The sequence below is a fragment of the Salmo salar genome, chromosome ssa05 (genome assembly GCF_905237065.1).
Source record: "Salmo salar chromosome ssa05, Ssal_v3.1, whole genome shotgun sequence".
Lineage (NCBI taxonomy): Eukaryota > Metazoa > Chordata > Actinopteri > Salmoniformes > Salmonidae > Salmo > Salmo salar.
Genome location: NC_059446.1, coordinates 12,268,022 through 12,291,512, shown reverse-complemented (window position 1 = coordinate 12,291,512; position 23,491 = coordinate 12,268,022). Strand labels below are relative to the sequence as shown.

The following is a 23,491-nucleotide window of genomic DNA, read 5'->3' as shown; positions in this document are numbered from 1 at the left end:
TTGTCTTTAAAATCTATGGCAATACTTGAAAATGGCTGTCTAGCAATGATCAACAACCAACTTGACAGAGCTTGAAGATTTTTTTTAAAGAATAATATGCAAATATTGTACAATCCAGGTGTGCAAAGCTCTTGGAGATTTACCCAGAGACACTCACAGCTGTAATCACTGCCAAAGGTGATTCTAACATGTATTTACTCAGCGGTGTGAATACTTATGGAAATTAGATATTTCTGTATTTTATGATCCCATATTTATGGGGGTTATCTAGCCACAGTAAGACTTTTTTCTTTACTTTTGAACAGAAAAGTCCCCCCTCTCATCTTTACTTTGAATCCAGACCATAACAGCTCACACAGTGAAGAATAGGGTGGTGTACAGACACAGTAACATGTGCTGAAGCCTACTTGTTAGTACATGTTCCCGAACCAGCAGAGTTACTATCAAACTAACACTCACAGGTTTCACCCTCTCTCTCTGCCTTCACTTTGGGAACCCAACCCAGTATTCTTCCAATAGATCAACATCAGGTCTCTGCCCAGGGCTTGTTTCTGGTTGTAGGCTACTAACTCGTATAGCTCTATTATCTACAGGTACAATTCAATAAGTGAAGCATGTTTATTACCATGAGAATCACCGTTGCAACAGAAGTAAGGGTTCTGCAGAACTTGAGCAATGATGGTATGTGTGGGTCTTGGCACAGATAAAGAGAGGTGTTGCATCACAATACTACAGAGGAGTTATTTTCTTCAGTTGGTTTATGTACCCCTTTCACAGCTCATGTAGTTTGTTATGTTAGAGACAGGTTATTTGGATAATTATAAGTATTGTGGATTAGATGTCTTGGAATGTTTGGTGTTGTACTAGGTATGTTATTTACTCTCATGTTGACAGACACTTTTGTGGCTAAAGAGTGTATAGTACTGATGACAGGGCTGCGTTTAGTACGCCAGAAAGGAAACTCTACTGTACTGAATGACCAGTCGAAAAACGCTGTAATTATGGTGGCTCAGAAGGCGATTACTCTATAGTGTGCTGCAAGTGTTTTGCAATTTGAAATAGTCACACCCAGAGCAATGTGTTTATTTATTTATTCTAAATACATGGCTCTGGTCATGGCCATACCACACCCACCAAACGGGAGCAAACGTACCTCAAATGCTGTTGAAGAACGGTTCTCATCGTTTTGGGGAAACGTGTCGTTTCATTTCAAATCGTCACGCAACGTAGAAAAACGTTAAAGCGAACTCGACGCACCTCAGCTGTGACAATGGATGAGTTTTTCTTTCCCCTTTTATTTGGCGACATCTAGCGCATGAGAAGAGAACGACAGGTAATACCTGAAGTCGCCTGTAGGTGGCACCAAATATCGTGTTAATGTCAGGTAGGGGGCGGGACCAATGCTCTGATTGGGTCAACTCGAGTCCCTCAAAGCTGGCAAAACATAGCTGCTTAGTTAGCTATCTTTACTAACTAGCCAGTTACAGGCTAACAGGGACATGGCTTAGCGTGGTTCGAGCCATTACATCGATAATCATATAGCTATATTGTTATTACATACATCTTATTTACTTAGAAAAAAAAATGTATTCCTTGTAAACGTACTTGATTAACGCAAACTCGTGCGTTGGATTTATCAGGCTAATTCGAGCATTTCTTGACAACACGGCTCATCTCAACCGGTGAAGCAAAGGTAGGTTTGTTATGTTTAGCTAGCGCTTTAGCTTGGTGGCTGGCTAATCAACAGTTATCTTGGAAATGCATCGATGTAACAAATGATCTATTGGCTTTCATTGATAAATTATATAAATGCATGTGCTTTAACGTGAATTATATCTAATTAGCTAGCAACAAATGGCAACTAGACGCTGCACTTATCTTTAGCTGCAAATGTTGGCGGCATTCAGTGAAACTGAATGTGAGTGGGGGGAGATGCGGTTTGTGCCCGCTGTTGCTAGTCTACAATTTGTCAGCCTTCGTAGCTTCGGCCGTTATTTCTTTATTCATCATGGCAGCGTTATTAATTATAAACATGGGAGTTTGTTAGTTGATGTAGTCAGAAAATATATTCAACTGCCGTCTATGGCTTTTATTGGCATGTAAACGTAACAAAGTAACTAGCTATGATCAAATTGATTAGTTATCCCACCACGATGAGCTTGCAGTTTGGGTGTTTGTTCGGATGATTGTTAATCTCGAAACAGGGGTTTGAATGGTTTGTTCCTTACGCGAGCTGCTGATCGAAACATTCGATTATCTTCCCCTAGCAGAACAGGACCAACATGGTAGTTCCGGACAGCGCCGGTGAGGTCCAACCGGCAGGCAATGACTGTACCGGGGGTCTCATGAAGGCGTCCCAGCCGAGCTACGAGGAGGAGCAGGAGCTAGCAGGGGTGGAGCTGGAAGAGGTACGTAAGCTCCAGGAGCTCATTCGAAGACTCGAGGTCCAGAATCAAACACTCCGCAACAGGGGAGGCAGTAAGAATCTACATCTCAGAGGAGCGACCACCACAAACAGTAACCTCACAACCAGTAGCAACATCAATGAGAGAATCTCTTCCAGCGAAGAGGTGACCAACACCAACTCTCCTCTCAGGTTGGGGAGCAGTGGAAGTTGTGGAACGGAACTAGGCAGCAGCAGTGACTTGGAGCTGTCCCCTCCTCAGGACAGTAGTAGCAGTGAGGATATGTCCCCTCTACCTGCAGCTAACCGGATAGAGGATGCGGATGGTGGACTGTGTGCAGGCTTTCTGACCCTGCCCTGCGGGAACGGACCAGGACCGGCGCAGACCCAGGGGCTAAGCCCAACCCCAGAGAGTCCCTCTCTGGACAGCTATGAGTCTGAGACTCTGGCCGAGAGCGACTCAGGAGTTGACCAGTTGGCCCTGGATGAGGTTGATGTTCTGGACCTATGGGAGGACCTTGCAGAGGTGGATGACGAGGACAGCTGGTAGGTACCATGGGGATAGGAGCGAGACAAAGGAAGCATCTGAAATTCCAACCTATTTCCTATATAGCTAATGCAGTACTTTAAACTGGGGCCTGCATAAGGCTCTGCTCAAAAGGAGTGCACTATATAGGGAATAGAGTGCCATTTCAGATTCAGTCAAATATCCTCTGCACACTGTTTGGAAGGTCTCCTACCTTTTATTTTCTATGCTCCGATCATAAAGGGTCTTAGTCAGCTTTTTAGTCTACGGTCCCTTCCTTATCTGCTGTGTATCTGCAGATTCTGCTCTGTTCAGATGAAAGTTATTCCCAGTAGACACTAGACATGTATTCTGATCACTGCAGATGAAGGAGAGGAACACATGTAGACGTATCTTCACTAGTCTGCAGCCCCACATGTTGGAGGGGAGACATCTGTTTACCACTGTCTCCAGGGGTCAGCGTGATGTCATACTGTGTGTGGGATGAGTTTGTGTTCACACTCAGGATGGTGGAAGGCCCTATAGCCAGATGAGTCATTATGTTACTGTTCTGTTGAACCTTTCACTCTCATAAGTATAGGGACTATGACTGCGACCTTTAGTCATACCAATGTCCCAAATAGCACCCTATTCCCGTTATAGTGCACTACTTTTGACCAGGGCCCTAGTGCACTATGTAGGGAATAAGGTACTGTTTGGGACGTGACCCTAGGTTGGAGGTGGGTCTCTGCTGTGGCAGTTGGCCTGGTTTCCGTGATACGCAACAACCAGAGGAGAACATGCAGAAAATACATGCAGATTTGATGCAGCTGGGCTAGTAGGCCTTTAGATGGAAATATCTGAGCGCTGCTTCTGCCTTGGAAATGCTCGGCTTTGTGGGCTGTATAAAATGGGCACTGACAGGCAGTGCCTCTGATCACTGAATCTATGTGACTGGGAGAGAGAGGCTGGGTAGTGACTGAAATGGACAGAGAGGGGGAGTGCCTTGCTCTAGAGGGAGAGGGGCCACTGTTGTCGCTGGGCGAGGGGCAGCCAGCCAACGCGTTTTACTCTGGGCACTGTGTGTGCGCTCAGCAGCAGTAGTGATTTTCTCCTCTGACATGAATACCCAGAGAGGGAGGAGGAGGCTTGAGCGCAGAGCCAGAACTAGTGCAGCACAGCTGGGCCTCTCAACGGCCGAGGAGACATGGGTCCTATTCACTAGGCACCCAACTGAATAAAACGGACTGAAACTTGTCCAATAAGAAAGGCACTTGTTTTCCATTTTTAAAGCATTTTGCTATGGTGGGCCCTAACACATACAGCCTTTGGGCCCTAACACATACAGCCTTTGGGCCCTAACACATACAGCCTTTGGGCCCCAACACATACAGCCTTTGGGCCCTAACACATACAGCCTTAATAAAATACATACATTTAGTCTCAAATAAATAATAAAACATGTTCAATTTGGTTTAAATAATGCATAAACACAGTGTTGGAGAAGAAAGTAAAAGTGCAATATGTGCCATGTAAGAAAGCTAATGTTTAAGTGCCTTGCTCAGAACATGAGAACATATGAAAGCTGGTGGTTCCTTTTAACATGAGTCTTCAATATTCCCAGTTTAGAAGTTTTAGGTTGTAGTTATTATAGGACTATTTCTCTCGATACTATTTGTATTTCATAGACCTTTGACTATTAAATGATCTTATAGGCACTATTATATTGCCAGCCTAATCTCGGAAGTTGATAGGCTTAAAGTCATAAACAGCACTGTGCTTCAAGCATTGCGAAAAGCTGCTGGCAAACGGAGGAAAGTGCGGTTTGAATGAATGCTTACGAGCCTGCTGCTGCTGCCTACCACCGACCGCTCAGTAAGACTGCTCTATCTAATAAAATGTATTTATAAAGCCCTTCTTAAATCGAGAGAGAGAGAGAGAGAGAGAGAGAGAGAGAGAGAGAGAGAGAGAGAGAGAGAGAGAGAGAGAGAGAGAGAGAGAGAGAGAGAGAGAGAGAGAGAGAGAGAGAGAGAGAGAGAGAGAGAGAGAGAGAGAGAGAGAGAGAGAGAGAGAGAGAGAGAGAGAGAGAGAGAGAGAGAGAGAGAGAGAGAGAGAGAGAGAGAGAGAGAGAGAGAGAGAGAGAGAGAGAGAGAGAGAGAGAGAGAGAGAGAGAGAGAGAGAAAGAGAAGAAGAAGAGAGAGAGAGAGAGAGAGAGATAGAGACCAGAGAGAGAGAGAGAGAGAGAGAGAGAGAGAGAGAGTAATAAACAAATAAATACAAGCATTGGGTCATTAATATGGTCCGAAAACATAAAGTTTATTCTTTCAGTAAAATACATAACCGTTCTGTATTTTATCGAATGGGTGGCAACCCTAAATATTGATGTTACATTGCACAACCTTCAATGTTATGTCATAATTAAGTAAAATTCTGGCAAATTAATTACGGTCTTTGTTCGGAAGAAATGGTCTTCACACAGTTCGCAACGAGCCAGGCGGTTCGAGCAGCTGCATATACCCTGACTCTGCTTGTACTGAACGCAAGAGAAGTGACACCATTTCAGGCACCGCATTGATTATGTGCAATGCAGGACAAGCTAGTTAAACTAGTAATATCATCAACCATGTGTAGTTAACTAGTGATTATGATTGATTGATTGTTTTTTATAAGATAAGTTTAATGCTAGCTAGCAACTTACCATGGCTCCTTGCTGCCTGCACTCGTGTAACAGGTGGTCAGCCTACCACCCAGTCTCCTCGTGGATTGCAATATAATCGGCATCCAAATATGACGATTACCGATTTTGTTATGAAAACTGGAAATCGGCCCTATTTAACCGGTCGACCTCTAGCCCTAATACATACAGCCATAGGTAGTCCAATAGCATGACTTGACTTATTGCTTCATACTTGGCAAAGTTCAAAAGAGTGTGTGTGTGTGTGACGAACCAAGGCTGCAGCATTTTCCACAGCCAGAGAAGTGGAAACAAGGCATTAGTGGTCCTTTGTTTATCCCACATGATTATAATTTTTTTAACTTTTATTTAACTAGGCAAATCAGTTAAGAACAAATTCTTATTTACAATGACTGCCACACCCGGATGATGCTGGGCCTATTGCGCGCCGCCCTATGGGACTCCCAATCACGGCCAGATGTGATACAACCTGGATATGAACCATGGTGTCTGTAGTGACACCTCAAGCACTGAGATGCAGAGCCTTAGACCGCTGAACCAGGATGTCTGTAGTGACACCTCTAACACTGAGATGGAGAGCCTTAGACCGCTGAACCAGGATGTCTGTAGTGACACCTCTAACACTGAGATGCAGAGCCTTAGACCGCTGAACCAGGATGTCTGTAGTGACACCTCTAACACTGAGATGCAGAGCCTTAGACCGCTGAACCAGGATGTCTGTAGTGACGCCTCTAGCACTGAGATGCAGAGCCTTAGACCGCTGAACCAGGGTCTGTAGTGACACCTCTAGCACTGAGATGCAGAGCCTTAGACCGCTGAACCAGGGTGTCTGTAGTGACACCTCTAGCACTGAGATGGAGAGCCTTAGACCGCTGAACCAGGGTCTGTAGTGACACCTCTAGCACTGAGATGGAGAGCCTTAGACCGCTGAACCAGGATGTCTGTAGTGACACCTCTAGCACTGAGATGGAGAGCCTTAGACTGCTGAACCAGGCGGGAGCCCATGTATGGTCATAGTGCAGTCGCTGCTCGGGGCTTCTACTACTGCTGGCCCAGTCGCTGCGCGGGGCTTCTACTACTGCTGGCCCAGTCGCTGCTCGGGGCTTCTACTACTGCTGGCCCAGTCGCTGCTCGGGGGCTTCTACTACTGCTGGCCCAGTCGCTGCTCGGGGGCTTCTACTACTGCTGGCCCAGTCGCTGCTCGGGGGCTTCTACTACTGCTGGCCCAGTCGCTGCTCGGGGGCTTCTACTACTGCTGGCCCAGTCGCTGCTCGGGGGCTTCTGCTACTGCTGGCCCAGTCGCTGCTCGGGGCTTCTGCTACTGCTGGCCCAGTCGCTGCTCGGGGCTTCTGCTACTGCTGGCCCAGTCGCTGCTCGGGGGCTTCTGCTACTGCTGGCCCAGTCGCTGCTCGGGGGCTTCTGCTACTGCTGGCCCAGTCGCTGCTCGGGGGCTTCTGCTACTGCTGGCCCAGTCGCTGCTCGGGGGCTTCTGCTACTGCTGGCCCAGTCGCTGCTCGGGGGCTTCTGCTACTGCTGGCCCAGTCGCTGCTCGGGGGCTTCTGCTACTGCTGGCCCAGTCGCTGCTCGGGGGCTTCTGCTACTGCTGGCCCAGTCGCTGCTCGGGGGCTTCTACTACTGCTGGCCCAGTCGCTGCTCGGGGCTTCTACTAGAGGTCAGCCGATTAATCGGAATGGCCGATTTTTAATTAGGGCCGATTTCAAGTTTTCATAACAATCGGAAATCGTTATTTTTGGACGCCGATTTGGCTGATTTAATAAAAAATAAACATTTTACACCTTTATATTTAACTAGGCAAGTCAGTTAAGAACACATTCTTATTTTCAATGATGGCCTAGGAATGGTGGGTTAACTGCCTTGTTCAGGGGCAGAACGACATATTTTTACCTTGTCAGCTCGGGGATTCAATCTTGCAACCTTACGGTTAACTAGTCCAACGCTCTAACCACCTGCTTTACATTGCACTCCATGAGGAGCCAGCCTGTTACGCGAATGCAGTAAGAAGCCAAGGTAAGTTGCTAGCTAGCATTAAACTTATCTTATAAAAAACAATCAATCAATCATAATCACTAGTTAACTACACATGGTTGATGATATTACTAGTTTATCTAGCCTGTCCTGAGTTGCATATAATCGCTTAGGTACACGTTGCTCCAACCATAAACATCAATGCCTTTCTTAAAATCAATACACAAGTATATATTTTTAAACCTGCATATTTAGCTAAAAGAAATCCAGGTTAGCAGGCAATATTAACCAGGTGAAATTGTCATTTCTCTTGCGTTCATTGCACGCAGAGTCAGGGTATATGCAACAGTTTGGGCCGCCTGGCTCGTTGCGAACTAATTTGCCAGAATTTTACGTAATTATGACATAACATTGAAGGTTGTGCAATGTAACAGGAATATTTAGACTTAGGGATGCCACCCGTTAGATGAAATATGGAACGGTTCCGTATTTCACTGAAAGGAAAAACGTTTTGTTTTCGAGAGAGGTCATTAATATGGTCGAATCCAGAAACTAAGGCTCGTATTTCTGTGTGTTAATAGAGCAGTCTGACTGAGCGGTGGTAGGCAGCAGCAGGCTCGTAAGCATTCATTCAAACAGCACTTTCGTGCGTTTTGCCAGCAGCTCTTCGCTGTGCTTCAAGCATTGCGCTGTTTATGACTTCAAACCTATCAACTCCCAAGATTAGGCTGGTGTAACCGATGTGAAATGGCTAGCTAGTTAGCCGGGTGCGCGCTAATAGCGTTTCAAACGTCACGCGCTCTAACACTTGGAGTAGTTGTTCCCCTTGCTCTGCATGGGTAACGCTGCTTCGAGGGTGGCTGTTGTCGATGTGTTCCTGGTTCGAGCCCAGGTAGGAGCGAGGAGAGGGACGGAAGCTATACTGTTACACTGGCAATACTAAAGTGCCTATAAGAACATCCGATAGTCAAAGGTATATGAAATACAAATCGTATAGAGAGAAATAGTCCTATAATTCCTACAACCTAAAACTTCTTACCTGGGAATATTGAAGACTCATGTTAAAAGGAACCATCAACTTTCATATGTTCTCATCTTCTGAGCAAGGAACTTAAACGTTAGCTTTCTTACATGTGTGGCAAAGAAGGGGGTCGAGTGATAAATGGCAGATATGTGAGGGCAGAACTAATAAACGGGCTCTGCCCGATCACTAAAATGGCCACCCCGATCAGAACTACAGATCACAAAATGGCCGACTGCCAAAACTACAATTCCCAGAAGCAAGGGGAACCCTCAGAGGGTGGAGCTGACCCACAGATAAAAGGTCAAGAAAAACCAGGAAGAGAGAGAGAGGGCGGGAAGGATCTATGAACCATAGAGAAAATCTACATTGGCTGGATTTACCGTGTACGAGCTGGACTGTTTCGGACTTACCTGTTGGCGTTTAGACCTGGACCTACCGAGAACCAGATTTGTGTACCGAACCCTGCTATCCTTGACCTTACCTGCGGCCTGGGTGGACCAGGACCGCGAAACAAACACACAAGTACTGTCATGTTCGAAATAACTTTCATTCTGGGCTGACTTTGGTGACAGTTTCCCACTTAATTTGTGACAAACGCTCCTAACTTTGAAGAGGTTTGCCACACATGGCACATATTGCACTTTTACTTTCATCTCCAACACTTTGTTTTTGCATTATTTAAATCAAATTGAACATGTTTCATTATTTATTTGAGGCTAAATTGATTTTATTGATTCATTATATTAAGTTAAAATAAGTGTTCATTCAGTATTGTTGTAATTGTCATTATTACAAATAAAAAAAATGGCCTATTTTTTTTTTTTTAATTTTTTTAATCTGTACCGGCTTTTTTTGGTCCTCCAATAATTGGTATCGGCGTTGAAAAATTCTAATCGGTCGACCTCTAGCTTCTACTACTGCTGGCCCAGTCGCTGCTCGGGGCTTCTACTACTGCTGGCCCAGTCGCTGCTCGGGGCTTCTACTACTGCTGGCCCAGTCGCTGCTCGGGGCTTCTACTACTGCTGGCCCAGTCGCTGCTCGGGGCTTCTACTACTGCTGGCCCAGTCGCTGCTCGGGGCTTCTACCACTGCTGGCTCAGTCAGGATTTGCATCATTCAAATGATCATCTAACTCTCTTCAAATGAATGTCAACCCTGTACTGCTTTTGCTGTCTGGTCTGTGCTCTTCTGTTGTACTGCTGTTGCTGTCTAGTCTGGGTTCTTCTGTGGTGTAGGAGGAGCGTGGCTTGTTTACCAGAATTGAATTAACAGGATTGGATTACCTCAAAATGTTTAATGGCAGACTGCTAATTCCAAGTGAATCCGTCTTCATTTAATTTCCCCTCTGTACGCCACAATGTTCATCTGGGCATGAGGCTTGTGTGCGTTTGCCAAGTTCAGGGTGTTTTAAACTATTATGTGTTTGTTTTACCTGTCCCATTTTGTACAGTATTGTCCGATACGAACGGGTACCATATTGTATTCCTGGTAGCTACTTTAGTAGCTGATCTGTGGATTAACAACCCATAGCAGCGAGGCCTTGTTCTCTCTACCACATTATTAACCATTCTGTATGAACCCCAGGTGGTTATCACTACTACAACATTAAATAAATAATCTGCCCAGGCATGGACCCCTAAGCTGCTTTGGGCTGGTGGCTAGGGCTCAGGACTGAGTCCCAAGTGGCACCCTGTTCCCTTTATGATGCACTACTTTTGACACCAGAACCCTATGGTTGTAGTGGACTACATAGGGAATAGGGTGCCATTTAGGCTAGAGGCTGGATGGCTGCTGCTGGGGCCTAAACTTCTGCTTCTAAAAACATTTACTGAGAGGTATGGAGAATTCTAGTAATCTGTGGGGGTTGAGACTGGAAGTAACCCGGCTGTGCAAGGAACAAGCCAAGAAATGGAACACAAGCTAAGGTGAACAAAAGTGTCCAATGTCCATGCATGAGTGCTTTGTTTTGCCTGCAGATGATGGCGTGCCTACCAGTATTTCTATTTAGCTCTATGTATAAATAACAACAACAACAACAACAGGTCCATTTACCAAATGATCTGCCCTTAGTGCCTCTACCCTTCAACTGTAGCTCTGTGTATCAAATGATCTGCCCTTAGTGCCTCTACCCTTCAACTGTAGCTCTGAGTATCAAATGATCTGCCCTTAGTGCCTCTACCCTTCAACTGTAGCTCTGAGTATCAAATGATCTGCCCTTAGTGCCTCTACCCTTCAACTGTAGCTCTGAGTATCAAATGATCTGCCCTTAGTGCCTCTACCCTTCAACTGTAGCTCTGAGTATCAAATGATCTGCCCTTAGTGCCTCTACCCTTCAACTGTAGCTCTGAGTATCAAATGATCTGCCCTTAGTGCCTCTACCCTTCAACTGTAGCTCTGTGTATCAAATGATCTGCCCTTAGTGCCTCTACCCTTCAACTGTAGCTCTGAGTATCAAATGATCTGCCCTTAGTGCCTCTACCCTTCAACTGTAGCTCTGTGTATCAAATGATCTGCCCTTAGTGCCTCTACCCTTCAACTGTAGCTCTGAGTATCAAATGATCTGCCCTTAGTGCCTCTACCCTTCAACTGTAGCTCTGAGTATCAAATGATCTGCCCTTAGTGCCTCTACCCTTCAACTGTAGCTCTGTGTATCAAATGATCTGCCCTTAGTGCCTCTACCCTTCAACTGTAGCTCTGAGTATCAAATGATCTGACTGTTAAACTGGCCTAGGTACCTAGGCCTACTACTTAGCATCGGCCACCGCTGGTCAGCTCTCCAATTACTAGAAAGAAACTGTTCCAGGATCAAGTTGACTGACTACTGAAACATCTGTAGTGAGAGACCTGGATAGCTGCTGTCTTCATTGTTGCTGGTCCCAGTGGGATAGAGGGCTTGTCTTTTGTGTTTGTCCAATGGGAAGATGAGCCCAAGTTGATTACTCAAAAACCAGTTCGCACAGCCAGGCCTCTTTTGTGTGTGTTTTGTGGCTCAAAGCATTCCCCCATGTGACCCGGATCAAACGTCCTAACGAACTTGGCAGTTTGCACTGTACTTTTTTCAAGGAGAGGGACTAAAACACTCACTGCTACTTAGCGTTACTTCACATGTACTCAAACAGTTAAAGCAATGCAAAAAATGCAAGACGATCGGGCCCAGCGCTGATGTTCAAGACGATCGGGCCCAGCGCTGATGTTCAAGACGATCGGGCCCAGCGCTGATGTTCAAGACGATCGGGCCCAGCGCTGATGTTCAAGACGATCGGGCCCAGCGCTGATGTTCAAGACGATCGGGCCCAGCGCTGATGTTCAAGACGATCGGGCCCAGCGCTGATGTTCAAGACGATCGGGCCCAGCGCTGATGTCAGTTGAGATCATCACCTTGTGTAGTAGACTAGGCACATTGTCTACAGTAGGCTAGGCGTGCTGTAGATGTGCCTATTTCAGACAACTCATGCAGTAGAAGGTAATGCATAGTGATGGCTGGGAGAGGACAGTACAGTAGAAGGTAATGCATAGTGATGGCCCGGAGAGGACAGTACAGTAGAAGGTAATGCATAGTGATGGCCGGGAGAGGACAGTACAATAGAAGGTAATGCATAGTGATGGCTGGGAGAGGAAAGTACAGTAGAGCCCTCATTAGGAGATGGGGCCATGCACACACCAGTGCTGCTGATATTGCTACTGTGGAAGGAAGAGGTAACACTGCCAGGTATGGGCTGAGCACACACAGCACTGCTGTGGACTGTGGTTATTGCCCGGGAATCTGGGATGGGCTAGAATGGGCAGAACTAAATGGGTTGAGATGGAGTGGTGACCGTCTAGGATTGGATAAAAGGATGGTTTAGCAATGCCTTATGTATGTAACAAAGACATGCTGCTGTATGTTGAAACAAGTCTATTTCTAGTAGTAGGTGATTAGTGGTATGAAGGATAACGAGTTTGTGTGTGGTTGTTCCACCAATGCGTAAGACTAGAAGACAGGCCTCCTGCAAACATTCCCACACAGGACAAGTTATTAAATGCGGAACTCGCATGCCAGAGAACCATTTAATGCTGTGTTCTTATCCCGCTGTTCGCTTGAGTGCAGGCAGGCTGGATGAACAGGCTTTGATGCTTTGCAAAATGTAAATCGCCTGTTTCTGTCCCTCCCTCTTGCTGTCTCGCTTTCTCCATCCACCACCTCCTTTCTCATCCTCTTCCTTTCATTGCTGCCTGCCTCATTATCCACCACATCTCTCCCTCTCTCCCGGCCTCTTTTATATATATATATCTTTTTTTCTCTCCCTCGTCTCTCTGCAGGTTGTATGTCTCCCCTAAGAAGCAGGTAGTTGCTGAGCCCAGGCCTGAGTCTCCTCTGAAGTGGTGTCGGAAGGTTCTGGACCACCCCAGCCCAGAGACGGAGGTGGCCTGTCGCACCCTGCTCAACCGTCTCGACCAGAGTACACACCTACCTAGTAACCTTGATAATAACCTTTATAATGATCATATACCAACTCTAAAGTAACTATAGTAACCAGTCACCTTATACTAACCATGTAATAACCATGTACAATAACCTTATAGTAATCCTATAATAACCATATACAACCTTTTGATAACCATAAAAAAACAACCTTACATTAACATTATAACAACCCTGTAGGAACCCTTCTACAATAACCTTGCTTCCCGCCATTGCCCAGTAACCTTATACCAACAGTACCAGTGCAAAGTAACGCTCCAATCCGACACCCAATAACCTCATAACAAGCCATAAACAAATAAGAGGAGCTTGGCACTGACCAACAGTGAATGCAGTCATAACACATTACCTGAGGCAATAACCAGTACTGCCTCCTATCCAATAACATAACGTTATGACTATAACTATTGTTCCCTGAAGGAGGGAAACGAGGTACAACATACTATAGGGAGTCTTACTCCAGCGACTTCAGTTGAAGGATCTACAAACACGCCTGACATGGCCAATGAAATCTGCGCCTCGCTGGAAATCCCGTGTTCCACAGGTTCTAAGTGTGAGGCTTGGATTCAGTCCTTGATTTTTAATGCTGCTGTTCACCGAGCCCAGGAACAGGCGGTGTGGGGCCAAACAGGTGTTGTACCTCGTTTCCTGTCCTTCAGGGAACAGTAGTTATAGTCATAACGTTACGTTCCCTTTGTCAGTCAACTTCGGTACAACATACTTTGGGGAAATATAATCACACCCCAACGTTATGGCGAGATCACAAGACAATTTTCTGGTGATAATGAAGTAAAAGTTTTGTCAATCATGAGAAATTCTATAAATAGGAGTGGACGTATTGATTGATTAAAATCAGCTTTTATTGCTGGGGGTTTGATACAACACACGCAACTTACAGCAGATGTGCTCTAATTAAAGGTCATTGTAGTCTCTTACTGCCTCTGAGGCACAATGACACTACTGTCAACCGATCATCAATATGTCCACACGTACTGTATGTATAGAGTTTCTCTCAACAAAACAACTTGTCGTGATTACGAGAAAATGTATGATCTTGGCATAACGAGGGAATGTTTTCATTCACGCGTCTTCTCTGGACTTAATTTTTATGAGTGCAGATTTATTCGCGTCATGGTTGCGCCGTTACAAAAGTGAAAATGGCTTGCTTCTAGCCCAACCAGGTAAAGAGATCGGACCCATGTTACCGCTGCAACATTTTAATCTTCCTATAGCGGATCGCCGGGACCGCATTTAACGTTCATAAACCATGTCCGGGCCATTCTAAAACTACTTGAGCGCCGTTAAATATTTGTTTACACTTCGTTCAGTCATGTTACCTCGTTAGCTAGCTAACAACCTGGTAACTTTGCTAGTACATGTTACCTCGTTAGCTAGCTAACAACCTGGTAACTTTGCTAGTACATGTTACCTCGTTAGCTAGCTAACAACCTGGTAACTTTGCTAGTACATGTTACCTCGTTAGCTAGCTAACAACCTGGTAACTTTGCTAGTACATGTTACCTCGTTAGTTAGCTAACAACCTGGTTACTTTGCTAGTACATGTTAGCTAGCTAACAACCTGGTTACTTTGCTAGTATACGCAAACATCTGGGGGGCAAAGAAAGAAAGGAAAGGGAATCAATGAATGACAAACCTGACGTTTTTAGAGACATTACATTGACAATTGTACACCGTATCTCAATAGGGAAATTGTGTTTTTTTTTTTACACAATGTAGAAACCTAATCATCTACAAAATGACTGTAATTACAATGACATGTATTCGTATGGACGTGTTTTGCTTTTATAGTAAACTGTCTTAACAGTGTTACATGTTAGTTTATAAGGCATGTGTGCTTCGAAAGTAACTAAATTCTATATAGGCCCCATATATGCTGCTTCTCAATCAATCAATCTAAAAAAAAAAAAATGTATATCTAAATTTCATGTGGTGCTCCTAATGTAGAGATTCTCGGCAACTCCACCACCACCAGTAATTTACCAGTGTTAGATCCAGCAGCACACACCCATTCATTATTTATTTATCCGGTGTGCATCTGGTACTTCCTGCAGCTACTGAACTTCAACAACCAAGCCATTCACACCGACCAGGGCCTGGCTCAATGACCACGTGATGTCATGGTGTAGAGGCTGGCTGTTGGGTTGGATTACCTTGCCCTGGGTCAGATAGACAGAGGTATTCGCACCAGAACACAGCTGTCAGGCCATGAAACTACCCACTTTAGAAGTGAAATGTTGACATGCACACCACCGTGCTGCTCATGTGTGGTACAGGAGATTACAGCCCCAGAGTTGACTTCATTTTAGAAAAGATCAAAGAGAACTCCTGCGCTCAATGTATTACATCAGCTACCCACTGGCACAGGCAGCTGGCAAATATAGGAAATCATTCACTAGGCTATAACCTACCCCATAGTTATGTTATATAAGTGTGATATTGGAGAGTTTCACCCTCCCACACTTGATGTGGCCAATGGCAAACAGTACTGCTTCCTGGAGGAAGTAAATTAAAAATTATAGGAACCAGTGCCTTAGGAATAATGACCTACTATAGCCTCATTGCTACCTCTAGATCACCCTTATAGGCTACGAGAACAGTTTCACCCTCCCAAACTTGTTTTGGCCCATTGGCTCTGGCAATGATTCAGCATGAAGGTAGTGGCCAACAATGACGCTGTGTGAAGTCGGTAAATAATATAGACACCATTATTAGCTCTTCATAAGTATTGCTATAGGACAGTAAGTTCTAAAACTCTTTTTGTGCAGGCACAGGCATTGTCCCACCTTAAGTCTTGGAAACGTCATCTGTCCTACTAAATACACAAAATCAATGCCTTTAGTCTTGCTCTTTTGCAACAGTTTTTAAAATGAACCAGCCACGGCCGACCATTTTTGAAACGATGATGAAAGTTGTAATTTCTCTTTTGATCAGGAATTACTTTTAAAGTTCTTGTTCACTTCAGAATCAGTACCTAAAGAACTGGTAAAGGAATCCTGAGCACACACTTCCACCCAACTGGTGTTTTATTTGTCTACAAGGTCACAGATTTTGGCCAAAAATTGAAGTAAACACTCCCTTTGCACGATACAGGTTGCCTTTTTAAACGGTGCCTTGACTCTGTTTATGTAACTGTGTGTCCTCTCCTGTCTCCTCTCCTGTGTGCCTTTAGCGTCTCGCTGGAGGAACATCTACAGCAGCTCTGGTCAGACGGGGGAGGCTGGCTCCTCTGGCTCTGGCCTCCTCTCTCCTGGGTACCACAACAAATCCACTAACAAAATCCTACTAACCAGTGGTGGCTCAGGTACGCATGATAATAATACACCACGTGCTGCTTTACTTTCAGCTGCTCTCTCTCTCTCTCTCCAGTGTGTTTAACAGTGTTGGTGGAACTCAAGATTAAAGTAGTATCAGACTAAAAGTAACTTTTAAGTTCTTAGACCGCTGTGCCACTCGGGAAGCTAGTCTAAGGCACTGCAGCGCTTGGGGCGTCACTACAGATTCGGGTTCAATCGCAGCCGACCTCAACCGGGAGACCCATTGTCCCAGCGTTGTTTGGGTAGGGGAGGGTTTGGCCGGGCCGGAATGTCCTTGTCCCATTGCGCTCTAGCGACTCCTGTGGCGGGCCGAGTGCATGCATGCTGACATGGTAGCCAGTTGTACTGTGTTTCCTCCGACACATTGGTGTGGCTGGCTTCCGGGTTAAGCAAGCAGTGTGTAAAGAAGCAGTGCGGCTTGGCGAGGTCGTGTTGCGGAGGATGCACGGCTCTCGACCTTCATCTCTCCCGAGTCCGTACGGGAGTTGCAGCGACGGGACAAGACTGTAACTACCAATCGGATACCATAAAATTGGGGAGAAAAGGGGTAAAAAAAAGAATTAGTACCCGTCAAAAGTTTGGACACTTACTCATTTAAGGGCTTCTTTATTTTTATTATTTTCTACATTGTAGAATGATAGTGAAGACATCAAAACTATGAAATAACACATGGAATCATGTAGTAACCAAAAAAGTGTTAAACAAATTAAAATATATTTTAGATTCTTCAAAGTAGCCACCCTTTGCACATTCTTGGCATTCTCCCAACCAGCTTCATGCGGAATGCTTTTCTAACAGTCTTGAAGGAGTTCCCACATGCTGAGCACTTGTCGGCTGCTTTTCCTTCACTCTGCGGTGTGAAGGAGGTCGGGTGATTGTGGAGGCCAGGTCATCTGATGCAGCACTCCATCACTCTCCTTCTCGGTCAAATAGCCCTTACACATCCTGTAGGTGTGTTTTGAATCATTGTCCTGTGGAAAAACAAATGATAGTCCCACTAAGCGCAAACCAGATGGGATGATGTATCGCTGCAGAATGCTGTGGTAGCCATGCTGGGTAATTGTGCCTTGAATTCTATATAAATCACTGACCGTGTCACCAGCAAAGCACCATCACACCACCTCCATGCTTCACGGTGGGTACCACACATGCGGAGATCATCCGTTCACCTACTCTGCGTCTCACAAAGACACGGCGGTTGGAACCAAAAATCTCAAATTTGGACTCATCAGAACATAGGACAGATTGTGTATGTTTCTTGGCCCAAGCAAGTCTTTGTGAGATGCAGAGTAGGTGAATGGATGATCTCCACATGTGTGGTTCCCACTGTGAAGCATGGAAGAGGTGTGGGGGTGTTTTGCTGGTGACACTGTCTGTGATTTATTTAGCACCCTTAACCAGCATGGCTACCACAGCATTCTGCAGCGATACGCCATCCCATCTGGTTTGTGCTTAGTGGGACTATCATTTGTTTTCCACAGGACAATGATTCAAAACACACCTACAGGCTGTGTAAGGGCTATTTACCAAGAAGGAGAGTGATGGAGTGCTGCATCAGATGACCTGGCCTCCACAATCACCCGACCTCAACCCAGTTGAGATGATTTGGGATGAGTTGGACCACAGAGTGAAGGAAAAGCGTCCAACAAGCACTTAGCATATGTGCGAACTCCTTCAAGACTGTTGGAAAAGCATTCCAGGTGAAGGTGGTTGAGAGAATGCCAAGAGTGTGCAAAGCTGTCTTCAAGGTAAAGGGGGGTTACTTTGAAGACTCTAAAATATATATTTTGATTTGTTTAAGACACACCCAAGTGATTTTGGAACTTTTCATGTTGAAACACTATCCCATGTTTAAATACAGTAATCTGGGCACCTGGACCACCTTTTGAGATGTGCTTTTTGTTAAGTAAATCAAGTGATGAATGAGCTGAAAGGGAGACTGGAGTTGGACTTTAAAGTATCAGGTTTTTAACAAGTGTTTGTTTTAAATGTTTGTTTACAATGTTTGCTGTTTTTTCTGGGAAGTTTTCAAAGGGTTGTTCTCCTCAACTCAACGTAAAGGGTCAAAGGTTGGATCTATTGTGTATATTGGCCTTCTACAGCAACGATTCTGAATGGTATCTTATGTTATGCATTGATGATAATTTCACAACTAATGGCATTTACAGGCATGTTTTGCAGAGTGGTGTGGATATCAAATACTTTGGCCCTTAGCGATACTGGGAAAACAAACGTTTTAACTTCTCAAGGTGTGGGTGGCGCTATGTAAACCAACACAATGCTTATGTTATGATGAACACAGACTGTAAATAACACTCTTTGCATGAAGTATGTAAATGCTTTGCTTGCTGGTGACCCCTCCTAATCCCATCTGTTATATAACCAAACACCCTGCATTATGTTGCCTCTTTTTCAGTTTGAATGAAGTGTTTATGTGTTTCAGTTTCAATGAAGGGTGGGTGTGTGTGTCAGACGATGGCCTTGCTGATGCCTAGTAGAAACATCATGCTTCTAGCTGTCCTCAGCACTGTGTCTAGACTAGGACAGACAGGGAAGTCAGGACTTCTAAATATCTCTTCTCATAATGCAGGCCTGATCCAGAAACAATTTCCTAGCTCTATAGTGTTCTCAGGGATTATTCTCAGAGATTATTACTAGACCAGTCTCTGATTAGGCTAATAAAGAGAATTGACTACTCTATGGATAATGTATAGTTGCATGTCCTTGGTTTTCAGGTTGTATTATAGTCCCTTTTTTTTATCCCTCAAGGGGCTGTTGTGTGGGACTACTGTGGTGGATTATATCTAAATCATGGTGTGTTGTTTTTCCAGGCTACATGAGTATGTACTCTGCTCTGAGTTCCCAGTCGTCTATAGACAGTGAGCTGAGTACCTCAGACGACTCCATCACCATGGGTTACAAGCTACAGGACCTCACTGACGTCCAGATCATGGCCCGCCTACAGGAAGAGAGTGAGTGGTGTTGTCTAGAATAATGACTGTGGTGATAATGTATTTCAGGAAGAGGGTGAGTTGTGTTGTGTAGAATAAGGACTGCAGTGATAATGCCACTGATAAAGAAGAAGACCGTAAATATTCTCACTCTGTGGTAGTGTGTGCTTAGGGCAGGACTGTGTTTGTAATGTGTGGGTGTGCATGTAGATACTAAATACACAAGCCCGTAGACGCTTGTTCTTTCATGTGTATGTCTCTGGCAGCAGCGTCCAGGCCCTGTAACTCTCTCCACTCTCAGGTCTGAGACAGGACTATGCCTCCAGCTCTGCCTCAGTGTCTCGTCGTAGTTCCTCTGCCTCCCTCCAGTCTCTACGTCGGGGTGGGACTTACAGCGACCAGGAGTTTGATACCTACAGCCTGGAGGATGAGGAGGATGAGTGTTGCTCTCTGCCCCAGCGACGCCTCCGCTACTCCCCCTCTCCCCTGGGCTCGCCCCGCTGCCTCTCCCCCTCCCCAGGCTCCCAGGGCCAGGCAGAGTACAGCAGGCTGGGGGGCCCCCGGTTACGCGCTCCACGTCGATCGCTACAGGGGCCCGGGCCCGAGCTGCTCAAGTTCGCCAAGACCGAGGGTAGGTGGAGACTGGAGAGGAGTATTCATGCATCACACATTAACCTGAAAACATGGCAGTATCTGTACACAGTCAGAACTACATGGAATTGTCAGTCAGATGTACTCTGTATCGTTTGAAGACATGACTTATAAATCGATTAGTTCTATAGAACGCCGTTTCAGTTCAGTCTTTCTCCAACTCAAACCGTGTGTGTGGTTCCAGAAGAGGTGAGGCACAGCATGCCTAACCTGGCCCCCCGCACCAGCCTGCGATCCCTGGAGGCAGTCAGGAACAGCCGCAGCATGGAGGCTAACCTCCAGAGCTCTGGCAACCGCATATCTCACCTGCCCCACTCCCCCTCCTCAGGTAACCCTCACCTGGTCTGTACACCTGCCCCACTCCCCCTCCTCAGGTAACCCTCACCTGGTCTGTACACCTGCCCCCTCCTCAGGTAACCTTTACCTGGCCTGTACACCTGCCCCCTCTTCAGGTAACCCTCACCTGGCCTGTACACCTGCCCCACTCCCCCTCCTCAGGTAACCCTCACCTGGTCTGTACACCTGCCCCCTCTTCAGGTAACCCTCACCTGGCCTGTACACCTGCCCCCTCCTCAGGTAACCTTCACCTGGCCTGTACACCTGCCCCCTCTTCAGGTAACCCTCACCTGGCCTGTACACCTGCCCCCTCCTCAGGTAACCCTCACCTGGCCTGTACACCTGCCCCCTCCTCAGGTAACCCTCACCTGGCATGTACACCTGCCCCCTCATCAGGTAACCCTCACCTGGCCTGTACACCTGCCCCCTCCTCAGGTAACGTTCACCTGGCCTGTACACCTGCCCCCTCCTCAGGTAACCTTTAATATTCCTCTGGGTGCAGGCATCTAGTCTACAACTTCTCCCTCATTACTGTCCCTCCCTCCCTGGTTATACACCTCAGTTCCACTAATATTCCTCTGGGTACAGGCATCTAGTCTACAATTCCTCCCTCTCCCTGGTTATACACCTCAGTTCCACTAATATTCCTCTGGGTACAGGCATCTAGTCTACAACTTCTCCCTCATTACTGTCCCTCCCTCCCTGGTTATACACCTCAGTTCCACTAATATTCCTCTGGGTTCAGGCATCTACAACTCTTTTCTGACACAATTCCTGATGTCAAGTATACAGAGAATATGTGCTCTTCTCTCTCATTACCTGAATTGTACTGTCATCAGAGCATTGGCATATGAACATGAAATAAGTGAGAAGACCACATGTGTATTACTTTACAGTGTGGATAGGACTCTCCTGAACCCATCTCATCATGCCCATCACCCCCTCCCCAGGTATGTCATCCAGTCGGATGCGAGGCAGTGGCCAGTCCCCTCTGTCCATGCGGGTCCCTGTCAAAGCCATGGGCTCCATGCCAGGGGCCCGCCAGCCCTCCAGGGGCCTGCCTGTAGCCCAGAGTGGACCCAATGGAGGGATACGGAGGGTCCAGTCCCCAGGGCCTGCCAATGGGGGAGCCTACCCAGCTGGAAGAGCCTCTACTGGGGGTGGGAGGCAAGCAGCAGCCCCATCCTCCAGGGGAAGACTGGCCCAGACACCTAGAAGGTGATTATTTAGAAATACACATTCAGCATTATGACTTGGGATGATTACTTCTCATAAAGTGAGTTGATAGGAGTGTGATTCTTCAGTACAGTCACTCCGTTGGTTAAACGTGATTACTCCTTATCAGTGGCGGCCACAAACCGTTTGAATGGCACTCTTACAGCTATCAAGACTCATGTCATTGTTGTCTTTGTTTGTTAGGTCTATGGGGATGACTAGAACGAATGGCCCAATCTCAAATGAGTCGTGGAGAGACGGCTGCTACTGAGGCAACAAGGACACTTCCTCCACCTCTCTCCTTTACCTCACATTTTAGTATAAACACCAACATTGCGTACTGACTCTGAACATACCCCTGTGGGCAACACCAACTTACTTGCCTCTGAACATACCACTGTAGATGAACAGACCTTCCTTGGCATGAAGAACCCTCTCACACCACGGATAAACTGGAGAGACCGGATAGAGAGTGACTGAGCGCACATGGATAAACTGGAGAGACCGGATAGAGAGTGACTGAGCGCACATGGATAAACTGGAGAGACCGGATAGAGAGTGACTGAGCGCACATGGATAAACTGGAGAGACCGGATAGAGAGTGACTGAGCGCACATGGATAAACTGGAGAGACCGGATAGAGAGTGACTGAGCGCACATGGATAAACTGGAGAGAGACCGGATAGAGAGTGACTGAGCGCACATGGATAAACTGGAGAGACCGGATAGAGAGTGACTGAGCGCACACGCACACACCGTTCTTTCGCTCTAGGGACCTAGACAAAGCTTCCACAGAATATGTTTTTAACAAGTCAATTCCAGTCTATATTTTCTGATAGTTGTTGAGAGAAGACTAAGGGTTGTTTTTTTTATTTGTTTACGTTCTGTAGATGTACAAATGATTGAAGACTTTGGGTGGACTGTTCTATTGTGTGTGAAGTTAAACTCCTAACTGATATGAAGGTGATCTCATCTTGGGTGTTGCATGATGTTTGTTTAGTTTTCTTTCCTCTGAGGACAAAGAAATTAGTTTGTTACATAATAGCCTTATCAATAGTAAGTCTGTTCTTCCAAGGAACAAACCCCATGTTGATGCGTGTGGGAAGGTTTTTTTTGGTTGTGATTCCTCCTATAAGTGTTGTCTATTTGTGTTTTGCCGAGTCTGACACAACGCAACATCTCTGGACCACACTGCCCTTCCATCAAGACCCCCTTAAGAAAAATAAAATGAATATTATTGTTGGGTTAAATTCTTTGTGCCAAGGTGCATTTCTGATGCTGCAGCACTGTTTCTAAAAATCCAATAAAGTACTACTTGTAGTTGAGATACTGTATGCGTTGATTTACCACAGTTGTTTTTACTGCATATCGGTAGGTTCATCTGTTTTGGGTTTTGAATACCACTGTACGACTAAAATGAACTGTTTTATGCACGAAGCAAAGGCCATATGCCTTTTCTAAGACAACCAGCTATGCACCCTTATGCGGAGTGCCTCTGAAAATCAGGAACTGTAATGAAAATGAACAATAAAACCTACCCAGAACTTGAATGTTTACTTTGTTTCTCGTGCAGATGCTCTTCCTCTGCTCATCATGCATGGACCATAGATCGATGTGCCTTAGGCTGGAACACATTCTGCTATATATATAAAAAATCTTGTGATTAAAACTCAGAACCTATGAATAATCCCACTGTTATATCCAATTGAACCAGGCAATTTGTCTATTCCAACATGTGTAGCTGTCATAGTAGGGGACAACTTTATTAGGGTACATGAATGATGAGTGTGCACATGATTAATTGTAACTTCAATGCCCTGCTGTCCTCTATCCAATGTTGAACCCTGTCCGATAACCAAACACATGTATATTCTTATTTCATCAACTGCTGTAACAATCCTGATCAGTAGGTAAGTCAATTCTCTTTG

At 45.7% G+C, this 23,491-nt stretch overlaps 1 protein-coding gene across 6 annotated transcripts; it reads left to right on the top strand.

Annotated features, from left to right (window-relative positions):
- The first annotated feature begins 1,409 nt into the window (after positions 1-1,409).
- zgc:66447 (SLAIN motif-containing protein-like) lies at positions 1,410-23,113 on the top strand. 6 transcript variants are annotated; one of them, XM_014198861.2, is made up of 9 exons: positions 1,410-1,693; positions 2,271-2,950; positions 12,913-13,067; positions 16,266-16,397; positions 19,242-19,382; positions 19,663-19,992; positions 20,197-20,340; positions 21,299-21,566; positions 21,768-23,113. In XM_014198861.2, the coding sequence occupies exons 2-9, from the start codon at positions 2,283-2,285 to the stop codon at positions 21,832-21,834; spliced, it is 1,905 nt and encodes a 634-aa protein (XP_014054336.2). In that variant the 5' UTR covers positions 1,410-1,693; positions 2,271-2,282; the 3' UTR covers positions 21,835-23,113. The 6 variants fall into 6 exon arrangements, with proteins under 6 accessions (XP_014054336.2, XP_014054338.2, XP_014054337.2 ...); XM_014198863.2 differs by having other exon boundaries at positions 1,430-1,693; positions 2,268-2,950; positions 12,913-13,052; XM_014198862.2 differs by having other exon boundaries at positions 1,430-1,693; positions 2,268-2,950; positions 20,200-20,340.
- The last annotated feature ends 378 nt before the right edge of the window (positions 23,114-23,491 follow it).

Excerpts from the sequence above, each read along its gene's own strand:
- zgc:66447 (XM_014198861.2), top strand. The coding sequence starts at position 2,283 with ATGGTAGTTCCGGACAGCGCCGGTGAGGTCCAACCGGCAGGCAATGAC. Across the intron at positions 13,068-16,265 it reads CCAGAGTACACACCTACCTA|CGTCTCGCTGGAGGAACATC; the intron begins GTAACCTTGATA and ends GTGTGCCTTTAG. Across the intron at positions 16,398-19,241 it reads ACTAACCAGTGGTGGCTCAG|GCTACATGAGTATGTACTCT; the intron begins GTACGCATGATA and ends TTGTTTTTCCAG.